Genomic DNA, 18,677 nt, shown 5'->3' with positions numbered 1-18,677 from the left:
TTGTTCTAATAGAACATGACCTTTAGGAACCCCACTAGCCTCGATCCCAGGCCGAGTTTTCGCTTTTATAACGGTTAGGCAAACAACAGTTGTTCGCCTACCGTTATAAAAGCGAAAACTCGGCCTGGGATCGAGGCTAGAACCCCACTCTGTTCTGCCGTGCATGCACAAATTCACTGACCATGCATACAACAAAACACTACAGTACAGTATAAATGGAAGTGACACAGAGAAGAGCATAAAAATGATCACAAGTTTCAGCCAGTGTTCAGACAATGTTAAGTTTAAAGTCCTTGCTGCTGGTAATGAGTTCCCACTCAGTTGAGGCAGTGCTATTGTCTCCACCATCACTAGACGGGGTTACTTTGTAACTGCATGGGGACAAAAAAAACAAGATAATATATCGAACTATATAGACACATTTGATTACCATATAGTGGGTATATTTGGACTTTCGTGGAATGACCCTAGGAAAATTTTTGCGGAATATAACAGTCTTTTTGCAGCATTCGTGGGTATAAATGTTCGCGGTACATGCTTAATCAGAGAGAACTGCAAACATTTATACCCTCGAAATATACCCGCTATAGACAAACAATTGGTATAGCTATATGTAGCGACTATAATGGTTACGACGTACATTTCTTTACTACTTGTGTCCTTATTCATCTTGTTCTCTGCAAGATAAGAATAACAAATAGTTATTAAAAATAATAGCAAACAAAGCAAAAAAGTTAAAGAGAAATTCGAATTAGATATAATACTAAAGAGACAGATCACTCACCTTGCTCGCTTGGGTAGTAGCTGTTGATCTTCTTAGCTCTATAACAGAAGCAGAGTCCTAACAGACACGCTAGTACAGCCACCATCACCACCAACACTACTCCACTCACAACATACACCCACACAGGCAGACCACGCCCACTCCCTCCGAGTAGTATCCCTCCAGTTCGAGGACCCTCAACAAAAGCACTGCCATTTATCATTACGGGCTCTACACAAGTACGTCCTATAGTGTTTTCAGCACATACAATCACCGAGTACGCCATGCCACGTTTAATGCCTTGTACGATAATCTCCGTATCCGTGGTGACGTATCGATGTCGGACATCGTCATCATGGATATTTGTCTGTCGCCTTATAACTTGCGTAGTTTGACCTTCAACCTCGACCACGTATTGCTCGACTGGCTGTAAGGGGGTGGACGTGGCGGTCCATATAACGAGCATATCCTTGCCTTGGTTGATCAGTTGGGCCTTAACATCGGAGGGGGTATTAGGGATACCTGCAGGGGTCAAGGGTCAAGGGGTGGGGTACGAGAAAGGTCAAAGGGTTAAGGGTCAAACAGGCGGAGAGAGTGAGGGATACTAACTATACTTAATTTTCTAGAACTAGAGTTCTGACAGTCCAAATTGAACGATTTTATAACCTTCGAAGAAGCCTGCTCAGATGGTATGCTCAAATCCCAAATTTAAAACAGGCCATAATTCCATAATTATTTTCAGGAAATTATTTAACACGTCATCTGAAAGACCTCTCTCTAAGCGATAAAATTAACATTATTGGACCAACGAAACGAAAGTTATGGCCATTCAAAAATTCTCTATTTTAATGCTAGTCTATAGGTCCCCTTCATTTTGAAAGTACGTACATACTGTACTGATATGGTCCCACGTACCATCATTGTCCATCACAACGAGCTGCACCTCCTCGGGTGATAATACGATGGAAGTGTTTGCGACCAGGTCATATACCGTGGGGTCAAGGACGAGCTGAAAGGTCAGAGTCCATGAAGGGGTGATGACATCATCCTCAGAAGCCCACAACGTCAGACAGTGAAGACGGTAGGAGTCATACAGGTAAAAGTGTGTATCACCAAACACACTGACATGAGGAGCACCTGCATGAAGCAAAATTAATAATCAAATCATTAAATCAGCTACAAAATAATTCATGGTTATTTTAGATCCCACTGTTCATTGGCTAACTTGAGCTAGCAATATAACATAATTGGTATCTGAAAAGCAATCTATACATGCAGTTACTGGGAACTACAAATCATAGCTCATAGTTCCCTGCTAAATACACTCAAGTGGGATCTATAATACATAATAATAGTTTATAATTAAATCAGTGCAGTATACACTATACAACAGAAGCCCTGCACTTACTGGACACCACTCTTGGAGCTTCTTCCACAATTTTTAGATCAATGAAGCTGGCCAGTTCTGATGGTTCTAACAGTCTGACACAAACCTGTATACGCTCTCCTTCCAATAGAGTAGTAGCGTTGTTTGCTGTCTCCATGGCAATATGAGCAACTGCAATAAAATTATAGCAATGAAATCCATTCCAAATGTAATTATGGTGGTGTTGTTGACAAAGGGACCAAAGGTTCTATATATATATAGTAGTAAGCTTAAGCAGAGCTATAGCAGAACAACTACTACCATATAGCGGGTTGTTTTTGTACATTTCGTATTGTACAGCATCATACGAAAATTAAAACTACGAAAATTATTCGACCGCAATACGTTAAACGTAACTATCCTGAATTGTATGAACATTTTAAATCACCAACGATAATAATATACATTTTACATGTGTAGTCACTGATCATGAAGAGTATAGTAGGGGATGCCCCCTGGTCCTAACTTAACTCCACTTAATAACTTTATTTTTTAGGATTACTGAATATCTAGATCATCACTTACTGTCGTTGTCTTGAATAGTTAGAGATAGGGTGTTCGGGTAACCAAGGCGATAGAGTTGCGAATAGTTGGCGGGGCGTGAAAGGGAAATCTGCAGCCTCTCATCACCCTCGTAGATGAGGTCATCAGATATTTGAAATGGAACCGAGACGCGACTGGCAGACGGTGGAATGACGATTGTAGTGGAAAATAGAATGATATCATCTCCTGTATGTAATAATGAATAGTGAACAAAAAGTATCTTATAGCAGGGCATAAATGTTTGGTAAATTTCGCACATAATATTTTCGAGAAAAGCAGTTTTTTTTAGCAGGCTTGTATGTTGAACATGCATCTTAGTTGAAATTCCCGAAAAATTATCCCTCGAACATCTACCGGCTTATACGGTAATGAGGCACGCTTACGATTTGCTCCATCAAATGTTGTCATTTGCAGGTCGACCATCAGCGGTGGTTGAGCCGCCCCCTCTAACTCTATAAATACGGTGCTGTTGACCACACCCACTCCCTCGGACATCCTCAGAGAAGCCATATTGAAGCTCACCACCGTACGTTCGGCTGCAAAAGGATAGAATCACCGTAACAGCTAGGTGCTACATCCACCCACCCAGTCTGTCTAACCACACACAATACACAATACTTGGAGAAGTACGGATTATAGTGGGGGCTTCTTGGGTTGAATGGATGACATTTGTTACGGTGGGGGGCTTCAGGGTGGTTGAATGATAACATTTTCTAACAGCCATTAGAAGCCAAACACAGTGTGGGCTAGAGATAAGGCCATTGTAAATTAACTAATTATGCAGTATAGCTAATGTAATTACTCCCCTGTCCCACCACGCACCATGTGTCGATCTATAGTCCCCTACCACACCCCATGTGCCACACACAATGTGCTTCTAGTCCCCTACCACACCCCATGTGCCAACACACGGTGTGCTTCTAGTCCCCCACCATACCCCATATGTCTTAGTCCCCCGCCACACACATCGCTATAGTCCCCTACTACACACATCGTGTCTATATAGTCTCCCACACCCCATGTGTCTTCTAGTCCCCTACTACACCCCATGCTGTGCTTCTAGTCCCCTACCACACCCCATAACGTACCATCAGTGCTGTCCCTCCTAATCAATACAGTCATCGTATCCCTCAGCAACTGAACGTTGGAACCATCATCATCGCCTCCTTCCACTACTCGAAGGAGAATTGCAAACATCTCTTCAGTTTCTGAAATAGAATCGTCAAAAATCTCTACTTCAACTTTCACATCTCCTTGATGCCCTGGGCGAATTGTGATCCTTTGTATTGTTGCATTGAAGTCTGCATCTGTACAAACAAGTAGAATTATTAATGTAAAGTTACAAGGAGGGTATAACACTAGTACAAAGATACGCCGTATAAGTAGAATAATTTGCTGGTGAAAACCTTTGCAAATGAGCCAAATCAGCAGAAAATTTGACCCTTTTACAATCGAACTATTGCGTTCTGGCAAGGATCGTGTGTATTTACTAGTAGTAGTTTAGGTTTTTTTCAAAGTGATAAATGCTTGGAAAGTTCGCAAAACATTCTAGTAATACGATATATATATAATTATATGGAGTGCATGTGTAGGCTTACAGTACAACGTAACATGACCACAATAATAATGTATATGTAATTAATTATTTAATTTACCGGAAGTGGCAGATTCTTGGTCAAACAGTACTTCCTTTCCCAGCTGACGGAATCTTTCGATATCTATGGGGACAATCTCCATGGTAACAGACTCGCTAGCCATCTCCTGAGTGGCGACAATGATCTCCACTATTTTGTCTGTTTCCTTTACACTGACATCGTCCTCAGCAAACCCCAAACTGAATGTGGCTATACAGGGGATATAAAACATCATTATACCCAACAGTCTGAGTGGGCTATGCAGGGGGTGTAAAACAAGTAGGCAACAACATATATAAGTGGGCTGTATACATGCAGGGGGTGTAAAACTAGGTATAAGCATGCAGCAATGAGTGTGTGCAAAAGGGGTATAAACTGGTATAGGTAACAACAAGCTTCAGTGTAGCTGTTCAGAGGGTATACAGGTTAATAACAATATAATGTTGACCTATTAGGTTATCGACTTTTGTAAACATACACACTCAATGACATTTCCAAGTCGAAGCCACGCATGCACACACACACGAACATGCATGCACACACATGCACACATGCAGGCACATATTTAAAATGCCGCGATGATCGGACCCACCTGTGCTGCTGTGAAGAAGTACTGACAGCCATAGAACAGAGAGACACCATTGCAAGGAGGCACAGCTTCTAGTCGCCATTGCTTTTACCTATAGTGTGGCAAAACAGCTCAAACCTTGCAAGCCCAACCACTGCACGAGTACGGGCTCCTTTTTATTCAATTATAGGTCATTTTTATGGGATGTGGTGAGTAAGACTCTAACCAGAACAGACCCCAGGGCTACTACTGCTCTCACTGTGTACAGGAAGGTAATCACATTAGAATGCCCAGTACATTAATTGTCTGGCTAGCCTCCAATAGTACGATGTCTGCACATGGATACAACAGATACAACAGATAACAGTCACCAAAAGGTAGTAAATGACTACATAAAACAAATTGCAAGACAACATGAACATGTCACACATGCACGGGAGTACAGAGGCAGCCAAATTGTAGTATTTATAATAAATGGCAATTTTACGAAACTACAGCAATTGGACTATTATTTTATGTACCGCTCAGCGATTCATGAATCAATTCCCGACCATAGCTACTATTCAGTGCACTTACTTTGTCTGTATATCTTTTTAATAATTGAGTGTTTCTATAAATGAATAATGATCAGCATACTAAATAATGCCATGCAGGTATGTACAAGAGCATTTACTAACATTCATGATACAGTACAACAAGATGCAGTAACAATCTATAACATAAGACAACACTCTGTTGACTGTCACCATCATAGCTCAATGCAACACCACAAACAATTAATATATTGCATGCATAATTAACAATATAAAACAGTAGAGTTCTAAAGTTATCTTGACTCACTTTGTGAGGATATTGGTGAGTTGTTGTTCCACTTGTATATAGCTAGGATGAACTTTCAGAGTCTCTCCAGTTTTTAATAATAGGTCTGCTCTGCTCTGGTTTGTGGCTTCAGGGGGAAGTGGTGCTTATATAGCTCACCAATGCGTGTGGGTGGTGGCTGGCTCATGCGCATGCGCACAACTGTGACAGTTAGCATACAAAACTTTCTACAATGTACATGTACACAATAAACACAAATTCTAAGCTCCATACACTATGAGTTAAAAACGTGTGTTCTCTGCAAGTCTCTAAATCTACAACAATTTCTCATCTTGTGCTTGAATTTAAAAAAATAACCCATGTGCTACTGCCTAATGAAAGACAGTATAGGGAACTACTGCCAGCGTATATGAGAAGTGGAGCACTCTTCTTTTACCCCCCTGCATGGTCTTCACTACCACAAGATGGCCTTGGCCCAGCAGCTGCAGCCTTCTACAAACGCCTGCATGCCAGCATGCTCTCGGACAAATGGAAGCAACCATACAGCACCACCATTGGCTGTCTAAGATGTAGAATATCATTCTTGTTCTCACTACTCAGATCTTCTATCATGTGTCTGAGAGGCGCCAGATAGTCATCCTTCAACGGCCATCTAACTGCTTCCGTGGATCTCACCATTGCGGACTCCAACATCTCAGTCTGAACTCCGAATAATTATACATGTAGCTTCCATTACCTTGCCTTATCCATCTCAGCCTCTGTCACTCACAATATTCAATACATGTACATGTTGATAAAAATAAAAAAAATAAAAAAACGACCACTGTAGCCGGGGCTGTAGACAAGCATGCAGGAGGTAATTAAAGGCAGCAGGAGGGCTGTTGTCTAATCATAATGAAAGACTACAGGAGGGCTGTTGTCTAATGAAAGACTACAGGAGGGCTGTTACCTAATGAAAGGCAGCATGAAAGTGAGCTGGCATGTAATGGCCGGTTTCCCGGCCACCCATTACAGCTCCGGAGCCCCGGTTTATAACCCACACGCTACATGGGTGAACTGCAACAACCCTATATAGTTTCTGTGTACCTTTGCCCTATATTATTGGCATAAACTTCTTTATAAAAAAAAAAAACTACCACTGTAGCCGGGGCTGTTGTCTATCACAGTGAAAGACTACAGGAGGGCTGTGATCTAATGAAAGACTACAGGAAGGGCTGCTGTTGACTGTCACAATGAAAGACTACAGGAGGGCTGTGATCTAATGAAAGACTACAGTAGAGATGTCAGACCGGAAGTAGTGCGTGGGCGTATTTTCGTACAGTAATTCAATGGTAAAAAACGGGACCAGAAAGTGAGTGAACAAGAAGGGCTTTCCGCAAGCCCTGGAAGAGTCTAGCAAACAACAGCTGTTCCCAAGGGTAAAAAATAGCGTAGAATTTGATTTTTATAACAGTTTTTTATGATTTTAGCATTTGATGCTTGTTTTGTGTGTGATTTTTTCTCAAAGGTGATCATCATTTTGGCAACCAAACATGAAAATGAACAAAAACACAAGTGAGCATGTCTTTCATCTCTAACTCTCTCCAGATTATGCAAAAAGTTGCTACAATAAGCTTTTATTTTTTGCGGAATCACATATTGCATGGATAGATGGGTGGAGCTGAGAATAGAAATGCAGTAAAATCAAGCCAAGTGTACCAATAGCTGTATTTATTTCTTAGAAGTTCCTAGAAGTTACTGAAAGTAATTATTGAAGCAATCTGAAAGCCTCTGTTGAAAAGAAACAAGAAAGATTGGAGAGAATTCCAGGGACAACAATGTAATCTACCAAAACTATTAAATTGCAAGAACTGATTCAATTTGCACACAAAAAAGACAAGAGTAATCTACTGTATTAATTAGAAGCTGTCAACAGAGTTGTATCATAGATTTATAGTTCTATGGCCTTAAATCTACATCACACTAAAAACGAATTATTTAGACCAAATGAAATTGACAGAAAAGTTGCTTATAAACATCAAGAAACAGATACAAGCGTAAGGTGGACATTGATGAGAGTTCTGAAACATGATACAATATACTGAAAAGATAGCATGGTTACTTTAAATCCAAAAGAACTCTCTGAAGCAGGAGACATCATACTATTATAGGGACATCATAAAGATATACATTACAGAAACATTATAAACTTAATAATAGATATCAAATGGTTACAATGTTAACTCCCGAGTCCTGAGTGTCCATTTCATACTTTTTTAAAAGAGAATGGACCAAGCGGTTCAGCAGATATGCTAACTTTAAGATCATTTCCGGTATTAACAACAAATTTCATAAGTCCCGCCCAAGTACATTAAAATGCGGTAAATTTTGTACGAATTTTTCCCTGACTAGTGTTCTTCAAAACGCTGTATCTCTGCATTCGCTTGACCAAAACCCAGTGCAGTAAAGTTTTTCTGGTTTGCCTAGAGTGTTCAAAAGAGATAGTAATACATAGGAGTTAGAAATAGCAAAAATGAAAATCGGTCTGACATCGCTAACTACAGGAAGGGCTGTGATCTAATGAAAGACTACAGGAGACCTGTTGACTATCACAATGAAAGACTACAGGAAAGTGAGTGACCAGTTTCCCGGCCACCCACCTACAGCCCCATGCGTCAATCGTTCGTCAGATTCTGACGAATGGATATTCTCGTTCACTTTCGTGACATTTATATTCGTGTACTATCGTGTACTAGAAGTCAGTTCCCGTTTTATCATTATTGGAATCGATTGGAATGGCTCTTAGCTGAAGCTTCTCTCTTCTCTGAAGCTTATTCTGAAGACTGAACAACAAGGGAAGAGGTATAAAGCTTTGTCAAGCTTGTTAAGGTCAGATATTTTTGTGTGGGCCCTATGGCTGGCTATGCTATCAAGTCTTGTTCATGTTTGGCAAGAATGTAGGTAGACTATAGTTTCATCATTAATATGATGGATCAAGTGAAGAGTGTGAGCTAGAGAACTTGGTGCTGCCATCATCAGCTCGTCGACAATGACACTATAACCGAGAAATTTAATATGTATAGATCTACACGTATTTAAAATGTCTACTTCTCTGTACAGGAGCAATGGCTAATATCCAGCTATCCCAACAGTGCTCCTCTTGGCTATACTAACGGACGAGACTGGACAGTTTGAGGTAAGGGTTTAACCGTCTTTGGTTTCTTTTAATATTGTCCTATACTCACAGACACAGGACTGGAGTATGACCTGCTCATTTGAGCGTTGCTTGTGTAGCTCAGAGACATCAAGAGAATCTACGTTTTCTCAAGCAATGAGTTACGAGTTGGGGCCTAGAATCAGAGAAGTCCAGCAGCCTGCTAAATCTTTTTGAAACGTAATTTGAAGGCATTCAATCATCCTGAAGTTGCCCTGGGTCACTGTAATTGTGCTGCAGCACAACTGGCAACTCCCCAGGCCTTTGTGAAGCAGCTCCCTATGTGCATCTTTTGTGTATTCACTCTGTGCATTTTCTGTGTACAAATTTCCATTATTGATTTATTAAATATTTTTGCCGACCACAAATATACAATGAAAATTTGACGCATGCGCAGACAACTAGTACCAGGCCCAGTTGTTCGCCTAACCGTTATAAAAGCGAAAACTCGGCCTGGGATCGAGGCTAAACCCACACGCTACATGGGTGAACTGCAACAAGTCAAAAACGTAGGAGGAAGGGAATCTTTTAGCCTCGATCCCACGCCGCACTGAAGATGAGGCCTTGTTCACGTTGTGAGGATGTTGGTGAGTTGTTGTTCCACTTGTATATAGCTAGGATGAACTTTCAGAGTCTCTCCAGTTTTTAATACTGAATAGCTTTGCTCTGCTCTGGTTGCTTTGTCAAGGAAAGAAGATCTGTTGGTACCACCATGGTGCTTATAATATAGCTTAGACGGGTGTCACTGCCCTCGAGAACGGGACCCAAGCTTATCTACTGTTTTGTTCTGCCGGTGGAATTGTTCTGCCGGTGGAATTCCACCGGCTCCAATCAGATTGCAGTATTTTGATCACATCCACTTAACTTTACCACGTGTGAATTTTGCACACGCTGGATTGACTGAGAGGCGTCAAAACTGTAGATTGGTTTGGAGGAGGGCGGCGACGCCCGTCTATGTATAACTCACCAGCATGTGGGTGTGGCTGGCTCTCGCACATGCGCACAACCGTGCATGGCACAAGATAACACAGTTTGCATAAAATTAATACAAAACCTATAATTATTGATCTTTCTACATGTACAATATAAACATAGGTATATACAAATTCTATAAAGCTCTACATACACTATGAGTTAAAAACGTGTGTTCTCTGCAAGTCTCTAAATCTACAACAGTTTCTCATCTTGTGCTTGCGCAGCTTGAACTTGAAATCAGGGGTAAGAACGTCATCTACTAGGTAGTCGAGGTAGTGCCCCTGGAGGAGTCCCTTGCCCTGGTAACCTTGGTTCATAGCCACCCAACACAACTTCTCATCCGGAGACTCTCTCTCCATAAAGTGCCAGACAGGCTTCCTCATCACCGCCACCGGCTCCAGCGTTGGGAGGAGCAACAATCGTCGTGCCTCGTCGATCTCGATGTGAGGCCTGAAAAATTGACCTGCGGGGATAAGGGGGCGGGGCAGTGTTAGCTCTAGATCATATATAGGAACATTTTGTAGTTAGCTTTTATGAATTGCTATGAAGTAATGAATACAGTACATACAATCATACATTAAAAGTGATTGCCAAGCCCAATACAACCATGCACCAAGGCTATAATAGCTAATATTTTCATGAAAACAGTCCCAAAAATAACGTACCACTAATTTAAACATATTATTTGATAGGTTCAAGAGCTATAACCTTTAGATTAGAAATTGGATAATCCTTATAGGACATCAAAGATAGCTACGTATACACAGGACCCTAGCCTCGATTCCAGGCCGCACTTTCTGAGGCCTTGTGAAAGAGGTTAACAGGACCCACCCACTCACCAATAATGCCGTGCGAGTTAGCCGGCTGCTTCCCCACTTTATTCCAGGTCATGTCCAAGTGCCCCTTCACAAAATCCACACAGAATGACAACCCGATATCAACCAACTCAACGTGCACACGGAAACGCTTCTCTTTCTTATCGCGAAGAGCCTCGGAAATCGTCAACTTCCCATTGGTGAATGTAAGTCGATCAATCTTCTTAACATGCAGAGATAGCTTCTCCCCAATGTATATCATCTTGTCTTCGGCTTCAAAACGAATTCTGGTTGCGTTCATTTTCGTACTAGACGTTACGACGATGCCCAGAGATCCAATCCAAGTCACCTCTTCTCGTTTTGGATCCGGAATGAAACGAGCGTTCATATGAATGAGTTTGTTGCTGATCAGGTTGAACGAGTAGCCGTGTTCACCTTGTATGGAGAAACAAAGCTGCTGGTGGTTGGGCAGGAGTATATTGAAGTGAGGGTCTCCGCCCATACCTCCGGTGGTTTGTGGCGGCTCGGTGACGGTCGTGACAGGTGGCTCTGGCGTAGGTGTGACCGTGGGGCGCGGAACTGAGGTAGTGGGATTTGGCATGGAAGTTGTTGATAGAACTGGAACTGAAGTTGACATCAGTGTGGGAGTGGATGTTGCCGTAGGGATCACAGTAGTCGGTATGGGTACTGCAATAATAATAGCACGTATGAAAACAAGTTTTTAATTAACTGATGGATTTTTGATATTATTATGACAAACCACCACCCAATTAATGGACCTATCCAAGTAAGAGCTAAATTAATGACATTCGGAGAGGGAGGTGCTCTATAAGTTACTTACCAACCACTTGGAGACTGAAGGATGCCTCTCCCGTCCCTGCAACGTTGGTACCCTCCACCCGATAGGTCCCACCGTCCAGCCGAGTTACCATGTCAATCCGGATAAAATCTGCCCCAAATGAAATGCCCATCATTCCGGGTATGACTTGGTTGTTGAAGAACCAGGTGACGTTGTCGTCGGTGAGTACTGGTAGGGAGTCCACTAATAGCGTGAGGTCAAACACTTCCCCTTCCAATACAGTGAACGTATTGTTGACCGTTATCACAGGCGGATCTACAAGATTGTCATGGAAACAAAGTTCAGCTTAATATGTGGGAATTTTACATACACAACTCTTTTATCTAAGCGTTACATAGAGCATTAAATGGCCATAACTTTAGTTTTCTGTTGGTCCAAAAACGTTAATTTTATGATTTTATGAAAGCTTAGAGAGATGCCATTCAGATGATGTGTCAAAATCAAAATTTAAAATCGTCCATCATAACTCTAGTTACAGAGCGCCTCTAGTACTCTCAAAAGGGACGTACGTAGCGTTGATTATTGTATTTATTCTCACAGTAGATGTCAAGTTGAAAAGTAGCGTTTCCAGTGCCTGCATCGTTGGTACTCTGCACGGTGTAGGTACCCCCAGCAGTCCGATTAATAGGCCCCCCAAAGTCAATGAAGTTGACCCCCACAGACCCCCCAGGGGGTGGGGTGAAGGGGACACCGTCACGGGTCCAAGTGAAAGATGTGGGATCTGGGTTAGCGTCCAGGGTCAGGTTGATACGAACAAGGTCCCCCTCAACCACGGCAATACGACTATCAACAGTGTACACGGGAGGATCTGTGGGAGGACGGGTTACTATAGTAACAGTATATATATATTCAAACAGCTGATACAATTGTCAAGTTTGCTACCAAGCAAGGACTAATAGAAAGTATAGTTAGCATGCATGGGTGACTCGGCAATAAAGAGAACATTATAAGGAAACACGTTTCAAAGATAACCATTCCCCAATCTCCGAAATATTCACAACTGATGGATTTTTGATCTTACGTATAACTTCAAGTTGAAAAGTAGAGTTGACAGTGCCTGCATCGCTGGTACTCTGCACAGTGTAGGTACCCTCCGCACTCCGACTAATAGGCCCCCCAAAGTCAATGAAGTTGGGCCCCACTGACCCCCCAGGGGGCGGAGTGAAGGGGACACCGTTACGGGTCCAGAAGAAGGACGTGGGATTTGGGTTAGCGTCCAGATTGATAAGAATAGGGCTACCCTCAACCACGACAATACGACTATCGGCAGGATCTGTGGAGGACGGGTTACTAGTAGTAACAGTATATTCAAACAGCTAATACAATTCTCAATATAAAGTTTCCTAATAAAAAGTAGTTGACATGGGTGATTGCAATAAAAATGCATAAAAGTACATGTAAACACGTTTCAAAGATAGCCACTCCCCAATCACATGAGATTTTTGATAGCAGATATATAATTATTGTATTTATTCTCACATAAAATTTCAAGTTGAAAAGTAGCGTTTCCAGTGCCTGCATCGTTGGTACTCTGCACGGTGTAGCTACCCCCAGCAGTCCGATTAATAGGCCCCCCAAAGTCAATGAAGTTGACCCCCACAGACCCCCCCGGGGGCGGGGTGAAGGGGACACCGTCACGGGTCCATGTGAAAGACGTGGGATCTGGGTTGGCATCTAGGGTCAGGTTGATACGAACAAGGTCCCCCTCAACCACGGCAATACGACTGTCAACAGTGTACACGGGAGGATCTGTGGGAGGGCGGGTTACTAATAGCAACAATAATATAGTGATAGGCTGGTTGGTCACTTTCCAGAAATCAACATAATAATTATTATAGCTATAATTATTATAGCTACTGGTGATGTAGCTATGCAAATGGCAACCCTAGTAACAGTATACCAATACGTATTCAAACAGCTGATACAATTGATTCGCTTTGTGTTGTACGGAAGTATATTTGTTCTATACTCCACCCCCTGTACTAATTAGGATATAATGTACGCAGGACAGCAGTGTTCACTATTCATATAATTATTCGTCGCTACGTACAAGATTACTTACAGATAACGACCACTTGAAACGAAGCGGTTCCAGATCCTGCTCTGTTAGTAGCCACCACCATGTACGCTCCCCCATCACTCCTGTTCACGCTGCTCCAGTCTATAGAGTCGGACGTGAGTGTCACCTGACCTGACGAGGAGATGGGGACACCGTCACGTGACCAAGAGAACTCGCTGGGCCCGGGAAGAGGGCGTGCGTCCAGTGATAGCTGTATTTGTCCGGGCTGACCCTCGATGACAGTGTACACGGGGTCAGCGATGTAAGAGGGAACATCTGCAGGAGAGGGGGGGGGGGGTAAGTATGAACAATAGTATGGCAATACGTATGAAGCTTCTAGTCCATACATATAGATACAACAAGATGAATAAGGTTCACTCCAGTGCCTAGCTAAAATTATTAAGCATTGTTGTGCAGTTTTGGTAAAGTGATTGAGAGTCAATACCAAGTCCAGGGATTCCATTCTGACGGCCTAATAACTCGGTGGTGGGGGGGAGTGTTCTCAAAGGGGGCACTCCATGCATATTCATTATTAAAATATTAATACTGTAAATTAAACGAAGTAACTCACAGTAGACCTCTAGATCAAAGAAGGCACTTCCATTGCCGGCAAGGTTGCTACCGGTTATCATGTACCGCCCCCTGTCTGTACGTTGAAGGGGCGTGAACTCTATAAACTCCGCCCCAAATACAAGTCGTCCTGTTTCCGCAGACAAAGGCTGTCCATCGTATGTCCAGGAGAAGCTATCCAGAGGAAGAGGGTTCCCGTCTAGCGAGAGGTTGATACGCAGAGCATCCCCTTCGTTACCCTCGAAGAATGCACCCACAGTGAAGACGGGAGGGTCTGTGTGTGTGTGGGCGGGTGTGAGTGTGTGTGTGGGGGCGGAGATAAGGCTATTGACACAACGACAGCAGTATAATTATATATACAGTGTATGTACATTTATACGTACAGATGTTAATAGAAAAAATACATATTCTACTTCAGCTGTTTTTTGTGCTTACATAACTATCACAACTGTTAGCCACACCCACTTACAGTAGACGGAGAGGGTGGTGATCTCGCTCATACGTGTCCCACTTGTACACTGATACGTGTTCCCCTCCATGTTGCGATCCAGCGGCCCTAAACTGTACGTGCGGTTACCCGTGGCGTCATCGAATGCTACCGTTGTATCTGCGAGCCCATTGACTAATAGAGTGATTGGATCGTTCTCCGGTGGGCCGCATGTGAACGTGATGATGTCACCCTCAATACCGGCCAGGGATGGACTCGGTGTTAGCTCCAGCACAGTGGCTGTAATCAGAGGGAGATCATTGTTGTGTAACCATGGAAACGCTATGTAGTATTAATAATTCTGACGGCAATGCTATCCAAAATGTTGATATATAATTATAAGCAAAAAGATATCATTGTAACTATGACAAAATGCTGGCAATATCCAACGTACGTATGTAGCAAAAATGTTGTAAACTCATACACCGTATAGCTCCCAATTTTCGAGGGACTTAAATTTTGCCTGAAAGAAAATTTGTTGACCAATGACAAAGTTACCAAGGCAACACGTACGCTCTTACGTACGTTCATTTCCTCCGGGCTCTTGAATGATCACAGTAGCTTGACGGTTTGATTCCCTGACCACAAAATCTCCGGCTACATTGCCCACCTCCTGACTGAAAGCTAGTCTAACTACAAAACTTTCACTGCCTTCGACATCAGTATCGAGGGTGGTGGGTATAGTGAACGAGCTGGTGGCCCCGCCCACGGCAATAAAGTAGAACCCGTCAGCCACGGCCGAGCTGTCGTAGTCCACAGAGGCTGTGCGAGTGTGTGTGTGTGTGTGTGTGTGTGTGTGTGTGTGTGTGAGAAATGGCAAATTCCCCGATCAACAACACAAATATCGTAAGTGCATGCAGACTCACAAGTGGCAGTATCCGCGACTACTTCAATATCAATGACCGCAAAGTCATCTGCCGTTAAAAGGGTAGGGTCTGTGAGAAGGCCGAACGTTATGACAGCGTCCTCCCCCTCCATGACCGTGTACGTGGTTTGTAGAAAACCCACCTCGAGCGTCGTACCTGCAGGGGGTGTGGTAATGGGAGGGGCTAAGTACTGTACAATTAAAAATAAATACTTTGGGTTCTGAATAGTTCATAGGACATGAGTATAAGGGGGACAAATGACAAATTTGTAGCTCTGCTGAAATTTCGGATTTACATTTGAAAGGTACGTATTTTTCTAAGCTTTCAGTAAATTCTTGACATCGGATCAATGCAACTAAACTAAAGTATGGCAGTTAAAAGATGTTCAACTACGTACAACCCCCGCCCCCTCGTTATCAATAGTTCGAGAACAGTGAAAACAGCTCTTACATTAATGATGTAATTACTATAATATAATATTACACGTTGCTAAGGAATAGTTAGCACATGCAAAAGTCGTACGTTCGCACACGATAAATTGAGTGTTGTCATGGCTACTATCACTCACCATCATCATCTGCAATCACCACGGCAGCCTGGGGAGGTGTGCCAGGGGTGACCCGGGGTTGACCTGGGGGAATTGATATTATCAACGTAAACATTTCGTCTGCTTCTGGCTCCGTGTCCTCCAATATCTCTATGGCAATGGGTAGCATGGTGTCCGCGGGGAGGAAAGTGAAGCTCATCGTGACAATGTCGACAAAGTCAACATCTGTGTGGAGAATGAGTGGGCGTATTTCGATATTCTATAATTATAATTTAAATTATATGAGCGGAGTTTGCAGAATCTTCGCAACACGTGAATAGTTTGAGCACACACTGTGCGTTCCTTTTATGGACCACAGTGTATACACACGTTCCATAATCATAAGGAACGCTTTTTAATAATGCCAAGATTCTGCAAACTCCGGACCTCTGTACACAGCAAAAAAATATCTCTAAACCTAAAACATCTTTGACTTAATTTTTTAGACTCCATGTTTACCTGGCGTGGCGAATGACGCTCCTGCTGAAGTGATCTGTCTACTGATAATGACGGTTAAGTTTTGCTCAGACTCCAAATCTTTCACGATAAACACCAGGTTGCTAAGGAGACCAGCACCCTCACTCACATCATAAGATGGCGCACTGAACGAAATACTGACAGCTATGTGTGGGTGGGTGTGTGTGTGTGTGGATGGTGGTGTGGGTGGGTGTGTGAAAGGGAGTCATGTTGCATGCATGTACAGGGTAATTGTAATTGTAAATTCTTAGATTATATGCTTCATTGCTTAATTAGTTTAATTACCATCATCATCAGTGATCCTCATCAAGGCCACACCCTCTCGAACAAAAGTGGGCGTGCCATCAGCAGGGTCAATCTGGTCAACACGGAGCATAATGATGAAGCCTTCACTAGCTTCATTGATGAAGTCATCACTTGCTCCCACAGCAACGGTGACAGAATCACTACTCAGACTGGGAGGAAAGGTGATGGGAATAGACAGATCACTGAAATCTGTCCTGCCCCCCTGAACAACTGTGAGGGTGTGTGTGTAGGTGGGGAGGGAGTGGTAGTTGTGTGTGGGAAGGAGGTGGTGTGTGTGTGTGTGTGGATGGGGAGGGGGCGGTTGTGTGTGGGTATAGGGAGGGATCAGGGGTGGTGTGTGTGTGGAGGGGGCGGGGTGTGTTTATGGAGGGGGCGGTGTGTGTGTGTGGTGGGGAAGTGTACCGTATTCAACTAAATCACGCACATTGAGCCGGGGTGGGTGTCACAGTGTCGATGATGCCCTGTATCTCAGTCGGCACTATACCCTGGTACTGACTGTATGTCAACGGGACAATACTCAGCGATATGGGAAACTGATTCTGGTTGTTCTTGGTGACGGTTACCATGGCGTTCCTTCCCTCGACAACAGCATAATCCTCTTCAGAGAAACCAAGTACTACTTGACCTGCAGAAATGGGGAAAAGAATGGATGATTAATATTAGATACAATCGCATGCATGGTACCAATTTCAACCAACATTCCTGAATAGCTATGAAGTGCACGCAAACAGCTATGGACTATAACATATGGAATGTGTTTCTAAGTGAACATTAGCTGTAGTACCAGTTGTCTACGTCTCCGCTAGTCACTGCATGCATGAGCAGGTTGCGTGTACATGTATGGGTTCTTATATCAGGGAGCAACGATATCATGCAGCGATGGTGTCTATTGTGCTTTGCATTGCTGTGAAGCCAGACAAATCACCAAGAGCAAGAGTAGATAAGAGTAGCCATGATTATAGAACCCGAGAGGCACATACTATACTATATAGTGATGTCACCGCTGCATGAGAGGATTGTATGCATGTGCTCTATAAGGGAGCAACCATGCAGCGATGGTGGTGTCACTGTCACTAACCATACACAGAGGAGATACGACACGTGTGCCTCGATTTAGCAATTTGCCTCTGCAATAACGTTGAGCATGCATGTCTCCACATGAACCTAATACTGCTGAATATCGAATAGATGTGGGATACAGTGAAACCTCTCTTATCGTAACGGCCACCCCTGAGGGCCAACTGTGCGGATAATTATAAAGGCCAGGTCCAAAACAACCCCTCAACAAAGGCCACATGGTCCTCTGTATATTAAGCAGTCCCTGATAACCTTAGTCCATGACCACCTCTCAAAACATATTCTTTCCCAAAAGTATCCGTTATAGAGGCGTTCCAGTGTACATAGATTATTTTACAGTGATTTAATGTTACTAAAATTGCTATCGATCCACAACAGTATGAAACTCACTTGTAGTGTGCTTGACTAACAATCCGACCAGCAGTACAAAGACACACGAAGATAACTTCAAACCATTGCTGGCTTTCATCTTGTAGCCTAGGTTCCACTACCTATAATTTAGAGTGAGCTGTGATTATACACTGAGATATTAACTTGGATATCGATGTGCACTGACTTCTGAGTGAACTTTCTTTACCTCTCTTGCTTATACATACATGGCTTCTCACCTTGGATACAGTGGAATGTCATGGCTACTGGTACAGGTAGGTACTG

At 43.0% G+C, this 18,677-nt stretch overlaps 2 protein-coding genes across 3 annotated transcripts; both read right to left on the bottom strand.

Moving 5' to 3' along the window:
* Positions 1–181: 181 nt before the first annotated feature.
* Positions 182–9,597, bottom strand: LOC135330761 (uncharacterized). 2 transcript variants are annotated; one of them, XM_064525709.1, is made up of 11 exons: positions 9,519–9,597; positions 4,959–5,046; positions 4,388–4,576; positions 3,821–4,039; positions 3,116–3,268; positions 2,715–2,918; positions 2,172–2,321; positions 1,679–1,900; positions 785–1,285; positions 641–677; positions 182–371 (listed from the first exon to the last, which is right to left on the bottom strand). In XM_064525709.1, the coding sequence occupies exons 2-11, from the start codon at positions 5,035–5,037 to the stop codon at positions 269–271; spliced, it is 1,857 nt and encodes a 618-aa protein (XP_064381779.1). In that variant the 5' UTR covers positions 5,038–5,046; positions 9,519–9,597; the 3' UTR covers positions 182–268. The 2 variants fall into 2 exon arrangements, with proteins under 2 accessions (XP_064381779.1, XP_064381778.1); XM_064525708.1 differs by lacking the exon at positions 9,519–9,597 and adding an exon at positions 5,775–5,906.
* Positions 9,598–9,977: 380 nt separating this feature from the next.
* LOC135343434 (uncharacterized) lies at positions 9,978–18,628 on the bottom strand. The gene is made up of 17 exons (XM_064540429.1): positions 18,580–18,628; positions 18,414–18,514; positions 17,371–17,571; positions 16,926–17,156; positions 16,623–16,784; positions 16,146–16,349; positions 15,578–15,733; positions 15,237–15,473; positions 14,694–14,951; positions 14,226–14,498; positions 13,658–13,930; positions 13,075–13,344; positions 12,617–12,868; positions 12,134–12,403; positions 11,578–11,850; positions 10,761–11,423; positions 9,978–10,384 (listed from the first exon to the last, which is right to left on the bottom strand). The coding sequence occupies exons 2-17, from the start codon at positions 18,490–18,492 to the stop codon at positions 10,074–10,076; spliced, it is 4,113 nt and encodes a 1,370-aa protein (XP_064396499.1). The 5' UTR covers positions 18,493–18,514; positions 18,580–18,628; the 3' UTR covers positions 9,978–10,073.
* Positions 18,629–18,677: the final 49 nt, after the last annotated feature.

Source organism: Halichondria panicea, chromosome 1 (genome assembly GCF_963675165.1).
Source record: "Halichondria panicea chromosome 1, odHalPani1.1, whole genome shotgun sequence".
Lineage (NCBI taxonomy): Eukaryota > Metazoa > Porifera > Demospongiae > Suberitida > Halichondriidae > Halichondria > Halichondria panicea.
This window is presented reverse-complemented; position numbering and strand designations above follow the sequence as displayed.

What these genes read in the sequence shown, in the direction of transcription:
- LOC135343434 (XM_064540429.1), bottom strand. Translation starts at nt 18,492, where the DNA reads ATGAAAGCCAGCAATGGTTTGAAGTTATCTTCGTGTGTCTTTGTACTG. An exon ending in GTTTCAAGTGGTCGTTATCT is followed by an intron (nt 13,345 to 13,657) that starts GTAAGTAATCTT and finishes GCCCTCCCACAG; the next exon opens with ATCCTCCCGTGTACACTGTT. An exon ending in TTTTCAACTTGACATCTACT is followed by an intron (nt 11,851 to 12,133) that starts GTGAGAATAAAT and finishes ACAATCTTGTAG; the next exon opens with ATCCGCCTGTGATAACGGTC.
- LOC135330761 (XM_064525709.1), bottom strand. Translation starts at nt 5,037, where the DNA reads ATGGCGACTAGAAGCTGTGCCTCCTTGCAATGGTGTCTCTCTGTTCTA. An exon ending in AGCTCCAAGAGTGGTGTCCA is followed by an intron (nt 1,901 to 2,171) that starts GTAAGTGCAGGG and finishes TGCTTCATGCAG; the next exon opens with GTGCTCCTCATGTCAGTGTG. An exon ending in CTACTACCCAAGCGAGCAAG is followed by an intron (nt 678 to 784) that starts GTGAGTGATCTG and finishes CTTATCTTGCAG; the next exon opens with AGAACAAGATGAATAAGGAC.